Source organism: Giraffa tippelskirchi, chromosome 12 (genome assembly GCF_054371585.1).
Source record: "Giraffa tippelskirchi isolate mGirTip1 chromosome 12, T2T-mGirTip1v1.2.pri, whole genome shotgun sequence".
Taxonomy (NCBI): Eukaryota; Metazoa; Chordata; class Mammalia; order Artiodactyla; family Giraffidae; genus Giraffa; species Giraffa tippelskirchi.
In genome coordinates this window covers 3,253,591-3,265,652 of record NC_137286.1, presented here as the reverse complement: position 1 = coordinate 3,265,652, position 12,062 = coordinate 3,253,591, and the positions used below count along the sequence as shown (strand labels likewise).

The 12,062-nt window shown below is 48.9% G+C and overlaps 1 protein-coding gene across 19 annotated transcripts in view; it reads left to right on the top strand.

Moving 5' to 3' along the window:
- Positions 1-12,062, top strand: part of WDR20 (WD repeat domain 20) — a 64,884-nt gene that overhangs the window by 37,984 nt on the left and 14,838 nt on the right. For 11 of the 19 annotated variants that reach the window (XR_014070905.1, XR_014070911.1, XM_081548753.1 and 8 more), the window contains one exon: positions 5,875-6,057. The exons of 2 other annotated variants lie outside the window; for them this stretch is intronic. Coding sequence is in view for 7 of the 17 variants with exons in the window: in XM_081548756.1 (XP_081404882.1) it covers positions 5,875-6,057 (183 nt within the window). In the remaining 10 variants the exon portion in view is untranslated. Of the gene's footprint in view, positions 1-5,874; positions 6,058-8,728; positions 8,807-8,860; positions 9,104-9,765; positions 11,706-12,062 lie in introns of those variants that run through there. 6 more of the 19 variants (XR_014070906.1, XR_014070907.1, XR_014070910.1 and 3 more) reach the window with 6 other exon arrangements.

Genomic DNA, 12,062 nt, shown 5'->3' with positions numbered 1-12,062 from the left:
AGCTATTTTGGATTAATCCATTCAGGCCTTCAGTGAGTCAGCAGCCTTCTGACTTTGTTGTTTTTAGAAGGAGTGTCACCGTGTATGGAATACAGTTCCCATGTTAGTGCTAACAACTGTGGTACATGGGGATCGGCACGCAGTGGCGGTCCAGCGAAAGAATGCCTCGCAGGGTAGGCTCAGGGGGAAGTGGCACTGCCCTGTCGTGGGCAGCATTTGTGTGATGGGAGGAAGGGGGCGTGTTCTGAGCGAAAAGAGGAATGCGAGGGAGGGCAGGAGGGTGTGAAGAGCCCAGACGGCCTGTGAACACGTGCCTCTGCAGGCGTGTGTGTTGAGGCCCATCATGGATGGCCCATGCCTGGCCTGTGGATGCCAGCTAAGGAGTTTAGTCACTGGTACGCCGGGCAGGGCTTCAGTGGTTCTGAGTGGGAGAGCGACATGAGTCTTCGTGAGAATTAGTCTGGCAAGTGTGGAGGATAACCTGGAGGTGTGGGGACAAGGTGGGGAGGAGCCCGGTGCCCAGCCATGGACGCTGCCCCTGGACTTGGAGGCGGGCTGGCTGCCAGAGGGCGCAGAGCCGGCGTGGGGATGCCGGGTGGGGGGCACCTCAGAGGCCACAGGCCTGAAGCTCGGGAGAGGGGTCTCGGGGAGGGGAGCCATTTCTGGTGTAGACAGGGTGAGCGTCTGGTCTGGGGAGTATTAGACAGCGTTTAGATATGCCAGTAACTGGACTCTCTTTTGGCAAGTTCTGTGAGACTAGTTCTCTCTGAGGTGGTTCTCAAAAGGGGAAGGAAAATGGGACATTTTTTACCTTTATTACTTACCTACACGCCCCCCACATACTATCATCTGGCGTGCCTTTTTCAGAAGAGGACTTTCTGAGATCATTTCCCACACCGCATCAAGTGCTTCTGGGCACTCAGGAGTATCAAGCATCAGGCTCCCATGAAGAGGGCTTGGCCAGGCGTGCCTTCCCTGAGCTCCTGGAATGGCCGCGTTGGGCACCCACCTGTGGGAGGCCTTGCATTGCTGGTTCTCTCCCTCCTCCGCATTCCTCTTGGCCCCACAGCCTTCCTGTGGACCAGGGAGGGGTCTGGGGGAAGGTGTGAGTTGGAACTGTTTCTTTTGCAGACCTCTGTGATTCTGGAAAGATAAATGCTTGTTAGTGCCTTGCTGAACTGACTCAGCTGACTTCATATTTTGACAGTATTCATCATGAAGAGAATTCCAGGGATTTTTAAAGGATCAAAAGTCCAAGGAAAAAAGAAACAAAACATTTTAAAGTTTGTATTTATAGACCGAGGATTTTGGTTAACCAGCTCTGTTTCTGTAGTAGGAATTGTTTAAACCATCATGTAAATTTCTTCTGTTGAGAATGAGACACTGATAAATTATTTGTAGTCAGTAACTCCTTATGCAGAAACTAATGAGCATAATGATGAAATTTAATTTTACTATTGAAAAATCTGGAACAATCGCAGTTCCATTCATTAAACAGATACTGACCTTTTGTGACAAATACTATACTCTATTGGAGCTGAATAACCAAATGTTCTTATCAGTTCTTGGAATTCTTGCCAGTTCTTAAAATTGGGAAGACTCTTAAATAAATTGGTTCTGCTATAAATTAACATTTAAAAATTTAGGTAAGTGGTAATAATTAGGATGCAGAAGCACTAAAAAAAGTATCTGTAACCTATCTATGAAGGATTTACCAGAAAGCTGAAAAACAGAAGTAATTTTGTGGAATAATACAGTGGTAACTGTTTAATAAAGAAGTTCTGCTTTTTAAGGGAGTTTTTATTATAATTTTTAATTGTAAGCGATGATAACAGACATAAAGTAACACTGTGGTAATATAAGTGATTAAATACTAAATTTTGTGTAATGAACTAAGTACTTGAGAGTTGAGATAAAGGAGCCAACTTGGGAAGTGGTAGTTGGGAAAATGCTTGCTGGAGGTGATGGGACATGTACTGATGGATCAGATTCCTGCGAACAGGGGTAAAGGAGACTATCCCTACCACGAGGGCAACTCAAGCCAGGAAAGAGGGGCCGTCTGCCCGCCCCAGGCTCCACACGGGTGGACGGAGGACGAGCTGAGTGCTGGGACACGGCCCTCGGCTCCTTCCTTCCCTCCCAGGTTCCTCAGCGGTAAACTACGGATGGTATAAGCGCGGACTCTGTGGGGCAACTGTGAGAGGAAATGCGATGCTAAGTGTCAAGTTCCTGGTGCACAGGAAGTGTTCAGTGGACTGAAGTTGCTGTGGCTGTTAGGGAGGAGTCAAGGGCAGGACTGCTGGGTGTCGTCCTGTTCTGATGTGAAGGGAATTAGGGAGCCCCCAAAGCACTGCCCCCAGGTAGGATGTGACTGGGATAAACCGAGACTGGTAGCAACGACGTTTGAGTGACGAGCACCTTGCTCAGGGCCACCCTGTCAACTCTTGGGAAGGCACGGTTTGAACCCAGGCCTTCCTGGTTCCAAAGTGTAGGCTCTTTCTCCTTCTGTTAGACTGTCTTAACCTGGGAAATCATGTAGCAGGGGCTGATGACCCCATGGGGGAGGGGTGGCTGGCTCAGGTCATTGGCACTGTTACTGAAAGGTAGGTGGGTTCAGAGTTCACACCCTGACCCCACTCGCCAGAAAAAAGGAGGGGGAAGAAGAGGAACGAAGATAGTAACCCAGCAGTGGGAAAAAGAGACAGAACTCGGTGACTGGCCGTCAGAGGGAAGAGGACGAGGTGAGCTGGAGGTGATGGTGCAGCTGGAAATGAGGGCAGGAGCTGGCGGTCCCGACGCTCTGCTCACCTGGGTTCAGGCTTCAGAGAGCTCAGGCCCCACGGCTGGAGCTCCCAGGTTTCTGGGAAGGATGATTCCCTGTCATTGGGCACCTTTTCGTCACTTGGGGGCCACAGGAGTTGTGCTGGTGTGAGTGACACGCGGCCTGGCTGGGGTCCGCTGCTCCGGGGCCGTCGGTGCCTCTGGGGGCTTGAGGGGGCAGCAGCCTCAGGGGAGAGAGGTGCTGGCTGTGTCCTTGGGCCTCGGCCTGCGGCTGTGCCCCTGGGACAGAGCTGCCCCCGCCAGTGTTGAAAGGACCAGTGTTTAAAAATGCAGCGAGCAGGGGCTCCTTTTGGTTTTCCGTCGCGCCGCACAGGCCTCTCATCACGGTGGCTGGTTGGTGAGGAGCACGGGCTCCAGCAGTGCAGGGTTCAGCAGCTGCCGCAGGCGGTCTCGGAAGTCGTGGCTCAGGAGCTGTGGTGTGCAGGCTTGGTTGCTCCGTGGCGCGTGGGATCTTCCTGAATCAGAGATTGAACTCGTGCTCCCGTTATTGGCAGGCAGATGCTTAACCACAGGACCACCAGGAAAGCCCCGGACTGATGCCTTTGTAAAATCAAATAAGGATCACTAGGAAAAGAGAATGAAAAAGACGCTTAGAATGCAAACTTGAATTTTTTGTTATTAGATTCAGCGGGTATGAAATCACTCTGTCACATTGCCATTCTTAATGCTTATTCTCAATCTCTACTTAATTTTGACGGCAGACTAGCAGGCTACTCATGGTCTGGTACACTTTGAAAGCAATAATCTAGGAAGAAACTTTGTTAAGCAAATTAGTAAACAGGACGCTTTTGGAATATTTACATCATTCGAGAGTAAAAATTGTTTATCAGTTGGCATTTAAAATACTTTAGATGTGCGTTTTTGTGATCTAATGACAGACAACATCTTTCAGTAAGGTTCCCTATTAGGGGCATGAATACGAAAGAACTATTCCAAGAACTGAGGCTGACATTGTGAGGGATCCGTTAGTTTAAAACTAGTAGCAATATTTAGAAAAAGTGCTGCTTTAAACTTCCTCTGTTCTTCTGAGAATCACTATTTCTTTTGCTCATTTAATTTGTATTAGTTTGTTTTCTCTGTTAACATTTGGCTTGCCTCTGAATTGTTTTTTATGTTTTGGTGCATAATTTTGTGTATATTCTTTCACGGGGTAGTTTCTTAAACAAACTGAAAAAAAGAAGTCTCAGTCGTTGCATATGTCGACATAGAGATCACATAATAATTTAGTGGTTCTAATTTCAGATTTGATTTTGACTCTTGCTGTCAGTGTATCTTATATTTTGAGCTGTTTTTACTTTTGTTGCAGTTTCCTTGCTCTGCGGTCATTTGCCGAGTTGTTCCCTTAGCCTCGACTTCTCTTTCCCTTCTTCTGGCTGAGCCCAGGAGCTGCTTACCGCCAGCTGTCCTGTCCTGTCCTGTCCGTGGCGAAGGGGCTCCTGTCCGGACCCCCACCCCCTACCTCTGCCTGCACCAGCCTCATCACACGTCACAGGACGCTCAGGCCCCGTGCACGGCCCCACTTCTCCTTGCTCCAGAGTCGAGGCTTCCTTCTGTAGACCACCATCTGCTTACCTCATCCTGCGGACAGCGCCCTGGGGTTGGGAAGAGAGGTGCTCTCCCCCCTCCAGCTGAGCTGAGGCAGGGAGAGTCCTCCGTGCGCGTCTTCACTCCTTTGCCCTGGGGTTCCTGGGGCACTCGTACCACTCGGGTCCAGACTGCCCATTGCTCGGGTTCTGAGCCTGTCATCGTAAGGTCCTCTTGTTTACACACTATTTGCAATCTGACAGACCTGGAATACCCAGTCACTGTCCCAGGCCTCTTTGGAAGAACGAGAACTTCAGACCGCACAGTCGGGCTGGTCCGTAGGAACCGGGGCTCTGAGCCCCAGACCCGCATATGGGGCCAAAGTGGGTGTCTCAAGGAGGCGTTTGGTTGTCTCCACTGATGATTCTCCGATGGCAGGGGAGGGGGCTGGTCACCTTCATTCAGCAGTGACCGCCCAGCATACTGGATTGCACAGAAGGTTTCTCACGAAGAAAAAGATCCTGCTTTTAAAGAGGGAGGCACTTTGAGAAATCAAGTTTAGCCCAAGTCAGAAGTCAGACTTTGGAGTGTACTGGGTGTTTTCTCCCTGCCCCCTTTACAGTAAAGCAGGCTTGGGCTCATATCCAGCCCTTCCGCTTCTTCAGTAGGTATGGGGACCTCGGCTGGGTTATTTAACTTCCCTGAACTTGTTTTCTCGTCTGTAAAATGAGGGGAAATGTGGTCTCTTTTGAAGCATTATGATAAGGATTAAGATGATGCCTGTACCAGACTTGGAGTGTGGGTTCCATGAGTGAAAGTCACTTGAAAGCTAACGCAGAAGAGACGGTGACCCAGTGCAGGAGTCACTGCCTCCGTGTAACTGGCCGCAGTCCTGGTTCACAGCCTGAGCAGGCGTCAGGATCACCTGGGAGACTGTTGTATCTACAGCTTGCTGGGCCCACCCGCCCACCCTGGTGGTTTGATGCATTTGGTCTGGGTTGGGGCTGGAGAAGGTGCATCTCTGAGTTTCCAGGTGATGCTGCTGCTGCCTCCGCTGGTCTGGGGACCACACTTTGAGAACGACTGGGCTGCAGGTAAACTCACCAATGAGCTTGTAGGTGCTGGAGCTGTATTTGAAAGCCATGCTTTTAAGTGGTTAGAAAATGCTTGAAATACGTTTTACAAACACTGAATTTAGTATCTCAAGGATTTTTTCCTCCTAAAGTCCAGGAGTCTTCATTAAACATATGTGAAGAAGAATAAGTTGCAAGAGTAACAGTTATAAACATATTATGGATAGTCTAACAATATCATATTGGCTGAGGTATGTGAAAGTGCTTTTATAAAATGCTGAAAACTGCAAAAAAAATTTATAAAAATTAAAATATTTCAATATTTTAATTTTTAAGATTGAACATCATAATGGAGTATAAAATAGTGTAACTTAGAGTTCTGAGCTCTCATCTCAATGTGCTGTTTACCGTGTGTATTTTTCTCTTTCTCCTCCAGGCTGCTGACTTGAGTAAACCAATAGATAAAAGGATATACAAAGGAACACAGCCTACTTGTCATGACTTCAACCACCTAACAGCCACAGCAGAAAGTGTCTCTCTCCTAGTGGGCTTTTCCGCAGGCCAAGTCCAGCTTATAGACCCAATCAAAAAAGAAACTAGCAAACTATTTAATGAGGAAGTAAGTAGCACCCTGTCTTAGCTGTTAAGAACCCCTATAAGAATGTATACGTTCTTACCGAGGGCATGGGCCTTGTAATTTTACTCTGTGAGTGAAGCCCATTTTCCATCCTCAGCTGTCCTACCTAGTATTACCCAAGATTAAATGTGGTGTGTTAACTTGTTGACTTTTACCTGTTCTTTATCGGGCTAACTGTTTTTTGTGCGTTTTTTTATGTTCAGGTGTCTATAGCAGATGTTTTAAGAAAAATTGTTCTTATAATGGAGATAAGGACTAGACTAATAGCTTGATCTTCATAATTTAAATAAGAAGATAAAGAATTCTAGACTGTATTCACATCGCCAGAAAATTTCATGCAGATCAAAGAACTTGCTAATAATTTCCTTAGGTTTCGCAAATGGTAGATAAAGTTTTGATGTGTATGTTTGACAGGCATACATCTGAGAATTTGCTCTCTTGCTCTTGGAAGCATTTGCTCTAAAATCACCTCTGATGTGGTTAGAAGTCCTGGCACTTGAGACTGGCTGGCATGGCATGCACAGCTCCTGCCTGTTGTTGTGCTGTGTGCTGGGATTCCTGGTGTCTCCCGTCTCATTCTTGAAGGAGCCCTAGAGATCTGAGCTGTCTGTTCAGGATCATGTCAGAACCTTTAAACATGGGCAGATGGAAGTTGCCAGATAGATTATATCTTTAAAAGCTGTTGGAGTGGCTCTTCAGTCCCAAGTTTTGCCGTTACATATTTGACGCACTTCCTCTGCTGTTTCAGTGTGACTTTCCTAGTAAATGGAACGGACGAGGTCGGCTTGCTGAGTTAGAGGCCCTGGCTTGCAGTCTCCTTGTACCCTCAGCCCTGGGGTGATGAGGGCAGGTCACATGCACCCCTGTCAGGAAGGGCAGGAGGTTTTGCATGGGTGCATGGTCTTAAAGTTATTAACTTGAAACAGAAGTACGTCATAGATCCTGGTTTTTAAGAAATAATTTTGTTTGGGAACTAATACTCCACTTGACAAATTGCAGTTAAAATTGTGATTCTTTTGCAGTCCCTATGGTATATACTGCCCAGGTATATCCAGTATCCATCCACAGTGCTCCTGTTGGACTTTGCCAATGGATTTGGTGAAATCTTTTGAACCATGCCATCTCCTCTTGTAGTTTCATCTGGGTTGACTGGAACAAAACTTGCCATCTGGATTGACAAACTAGAGAGGAAAAGTATTTAATCCCATTTTCTGTTTAAAAAAAAATCTTAAGCAGAAAATTATTCTGTTTCCTTAAACGTTTTATTAACAGCGTCTGAGGGAGTGATTTCTAAGTAGCTGGATGATTTTGCGGGGAGGGTGGTGGTGGGGAGAGTGGGGACACAAAACTATACTTCTCTGCATTCTTAATAGAAATGGTGAATTTGGCATCCTTGTGGGGTTCCGTTTGTGTTTAGGTGGGGATGTGCTTTCTAGGGGGAGGGAATTGGAGCCATGTAAAGGGTGGTTGGTAAACAAGGTTGGAAGGCCACCCGGCTGTGGATGGCACAGAATGCCTCTTGGAGAACAAGAAAGATTTGTGTGCCATTGCTGGGGGGATGGGGGGGCGGTTGCAGCAGAGGCCCCGGGGCCCTGAGAGCGCTGGGAAGCATCAGCTTGCCCCATTCTTTACTCAGAACAGCCGGGAGCCACGGGCCAGAAAGCAGCTCTCCACCCTCAGGGAGTGAAGCGGAGTTACCTCCTACTCTTTGTACATTTTATTTGGAAAGTGGCTGTTCAAAGTGAGAGGATTGTGTGTGGTTTAATGCCAACCTGGCATTTACAGCTCGAGGCTGAAACTGATTGCCCTTCACAGTGAGGGTGTTCTTTGGCCGTATGGATAGCATTCTCATCAGATTTCTGTCAGGATGTCTCAGAGACAGGGTCATCGGAGGTTTGTTTCTCAGAGGGTGCCAGGGATGGTGGTCGAAGCAGTTGTTAGGCCGTGCTTTGCATTCGTGTGAGACTTGGAGGTTTCCGAGTATATTACCTGCTTCCTCTGCACAGGAGGGCAGGCTGCTGTCTCCACTGTGCAGACAAGGAATTAGAGAGAGGGTAAGTGAGTCGTCCAGACCCAGCAGCAATTTGATGATATGCTTGTATCCGGAAATTAATTCCACGAGTCCTTACTGGCCATAGATTGGCCATGGATGGTAAGCCCCATCATAGCTGGTTGCCATATGGGCCTTGTCACCTCCGGAGCTCACTGTTCTGTGAGATGGACAGGGAGGATGTGGAGCGTGTGTTATGAACAAAGTACCGAGAGGGGGGTGTTAACTGCACTCTTCAGGATGTACCAGATGTCATAAAATAAAAACAAAAATTCAGTGGGGGAAGTTTGAGAAAGCTTCCAGAAGGTGACATTTGACCTGGGTTTGAAAGATGCAGAGGAGTTGGAGGAGGATGAGAAGGGCCTTCGAAGCTGGAGAAAACAACTTAGCCTGTGGAGGATCATGGGGCAGAGAAATGTGTCCGGACCGCAGTGCGTAGACCTTGGAGTGGCCGGAGGGGAAGCTGGACAGGGGATCAGGGACCAGACTGTAAAAGCCTTTCGGGACATGCTGAGAGATTCGGATCTGACCCTGGAGGCCGTGGGGCAACCTCCGGGGCTTTACTTAATGAAGGGAGTGACAGGATCAAATGTGTTCTTTTAGAACTCTTGTCAGCAGTTGAGGAAGGTGGATTGGCATGAAGATGGAAAGATGAGTGAGGAGGCTCTAGTGACTGTCCAGGTGAGAGCGAGGACTTGACCTGGAGTTGGGGCCACTTCCTCATTCATTCCGCAGACCTTGGTGGCTGGCCGCGTGCGGAGAACACCTTCCCTGTATCTTCCCTCCAGAGAGGGGGGAGAAGTGTGAACAGCGCCCCCCCCCCCCCCCACGGCACGTGGTGGTGACTTGTGATGTCAGAGGAGACAGTGGGCCTGACGGAGAGAGACAGACACAGCAGCCTGATGGACAGGGACGTGGGGAACATCTCGGAGGAAGTGGTGTGCTTTGAGCCTCGCCTGGCGTGAGAAGGCCCCCCAGGTATGGAGCTGGAGCTGGAGTGTTCGTGCAGAAGGGAGAGCAGGGGCAGGCCCCTGAGGGAATGAGCCAGGAGACCTGGGAGAGGGGTGTGGGGTGAGGGCCTGGCCCCGCTTGCCGCGTGGCCTGCGTGGTGGGGGTGGGATCGCGCACAGGGGAGCTGGAGGCGGTCTGCTTGGTGTTTTTGCAAATGACTCTGGCTCCGTCTTGGGGACGGAGTTGGAGAGCTGGATGAGCAGATGCTGGGTTTCTGGCTCGCTTGGCACACTGGATGAGAGGGAAGGCCAGAGTTCCTTTTCCTGCTTGTCAAGCTCGAGAGGCCAGGGGTGGTTGGGTACGTGAATCTGGAGCTCCAGACTAGAGGTAAATTCTGGGAGCGGTCAGCATGGAGATAGTAATCACGTCCCTGAGATTAGATGGCAGGTCTGTAGAGAAAGCACAGTAAGAGCAAAGACAGGTCTGCTGCGTCCTGGACATGTCTAGGACTGAGCCCTGTTTATACTCCAAGGCTCCGGCCATCTGTTCATTGCCTGCAGAGGGGCATTTACAACAGTCATTTTATTACCATGAAATTTACAGACTCAGAGTGCAGTGGCTAAGAACACAGGCCGTTGAACCTGAGTGCCCAGAGCACAGACAGCAGCTCTGCGCTTTCCTGCCCGCAGGGTGTGGGTCTGTTCCATCGTCTCTCCTCAGCCGGAAAGTGGATAGACACGGTCCCCAGCTGGAGGTGTGGTGAGGATGAGAGGTCAGCAGAGGGCCTGGAGCGCCAGCCCTGGGGAGAGCTCGGGGAAGTTGCGCGCACGGGGAACCGGGAGGTTCCTTTCACCAGGGGCTGGAGGAAAAGCTGCTTGGGAGGTGAGCTTAGCAGCAGTTTTGAAGGAGAAGCACAAATTTTCCAGAACAAGAGGGTAAGAGCAGGGCAGCACAGCCAGAGAATGAACACTTGTCAGACGGGTGACGGGAACTGTTCATCCTGACTGAGGTGTCTGTCTGTCTGTCTTACTCATCTGAGGGCTTCTCAGCCCCCTGTGATACGCGTGCACACATGCGTACACACACAACAGTACTGATTACTCTCACCTTTGCCTCCTTTCTGCGGGTGTCTGGTATGTGAGAGTACAGGAAATGTTTGGGTGGACAGATAGGTGGGTGGGTGAGTGGAAATGAAGTTCTAGAAATCCACGTTAGACCAAAGATGGATGAAAATTTCTGTCTGGGAATAGAGTGTATCTTAAAAGGTGATTTTTCTGCCCATTGAATAAAAGTTTTAAATACTTGTTTATACAAAAAATTGGGACAGAGAGAAGTACAAAAAAGATGGGAAAACATAACCTGTGAATCCCAGTGCTCACTGGTAGCTTTATTATCTTTGTAATTTTTTATGTTTTCTAAGAAGTGAACTTGTCAGATTCACACCTTCCGTTAGAGATGCTGGCAGCCTTCCCCTCCTGGTCTGGCCCTCAGTCCACCCATTTCTTCTTGGGCATCGGAGGTGAGCCCTGCCCCCTGGGCTCGCCACCCCTGGCCTCTCGAGCAGACCCTGGCTGCTGTGCCAGTGGAGCCCAGCTCAGGAGAAAGGCCGGACCCTGCCCTTCTGACCTCCCTTCAGGAGTGCTAGCCTGAGACTGCTTTCTGCAGTCCTTCAGGGCGGACTTCGGCCTTCTCCCTGTAGTGTCACCCCTGTCTCTGACGGGTCTTGGAGTATCTGATGGTCTCTGTTGAGTGTCTGGCACTTCTGATGAGCTCCCAGACCGTGCCACCTCCTTCATAGTAAGAGCTACTGGTGGGAGGGGGTCACCCAGGTCAGCATTCAGCCTTGCGTGAAGCACCCCAAAGGGGTGTGGATCTGCTTTTTCATTACTAATGATTACAGTGTACTGGGAAGGAAGAGATGTAAAGGTGCAGTTTCTGTGTGGTGATGAACTCAGTCCTGTTCGTCTTCGTAAAAGTTCTGATTATGTCGGGACTGTGTCCACCGAATAGTAACTTGAGAGGGTTTTCAGGTGTGTCTGATTGCTGGGTTGATGGGAAATCTCAAAAGACCTGGTCGTCTCAGCTGCTGGCATCCGTGGCGTGTAATGAGAGCCCCTGTTCTTGACTGTCTCCTGTCGCGCACGTTGTGGCCAGGGAGCAGGGCATGGGCTGTGGTCTGCTTGGTGGACACCCAGCCTGCTGCTGCCAGCAGCTGGGCCTTCTCTTCACCCCACACCCCCGGGGCGGGGAGGAGAGGGGCCCAGTGTCGCCCTGCTCTGCCTCCTTGTCCTACAAAAGACTGGTTCTGGGCACTTGGTTAGTTTTGTTTCTGTTGCTTTTTTTAATCAAAGGAAGGAAACGGGCATGTAATGATCTACTCCTTAAAGTTTTAACATTGATAAAAGTGACATTTGATCCTCTTTCCCAGGCTTTGAAATCCCCTCTCCTGATAGTAGTCCTTCCTGAGGGAGCTGCCATCTGTAAGCGCCTTCACAGAATCAAAGCTCTTGGTCACTGTTTTTGCTTGTGGCTACATTGTGGCTTTTCCAGTAGCTACTGTGGCTTTTGAATTGTTTGTTTTTAGTGTTTTTGTTATAAATTAATATCTGCATTGTAAAATGCATACCCATCCCTCCACAGTAATTTTTTTCCTGCTTATGTTGATAGCAGTGAAAAATAGAATGTGTGCTTTAGAAAGCTTCATTTTAGCAGTGGTGGCTTTGATATGGTTACAGGTTTATTTTTATTGTTGTTTCCTTTATACTAGTTTCATATAGTTAGAAAATCTTGTTTGTGAATGCCATTGATGATGGTAGTTTTGATGCTTGTTGGGTTTCTTCACTGGATTAATTTTAGAAATGAGATGGTTTCTTCTGCATCCAGAATGGGTGATTACCAGGCAGAGAGTGGGTGAGGGAGCCCACTTCCCGGGCAGGTGTCTTGGTGTGCAGACCTGGCATACTAGTGCCCAGATTATGGACATGAT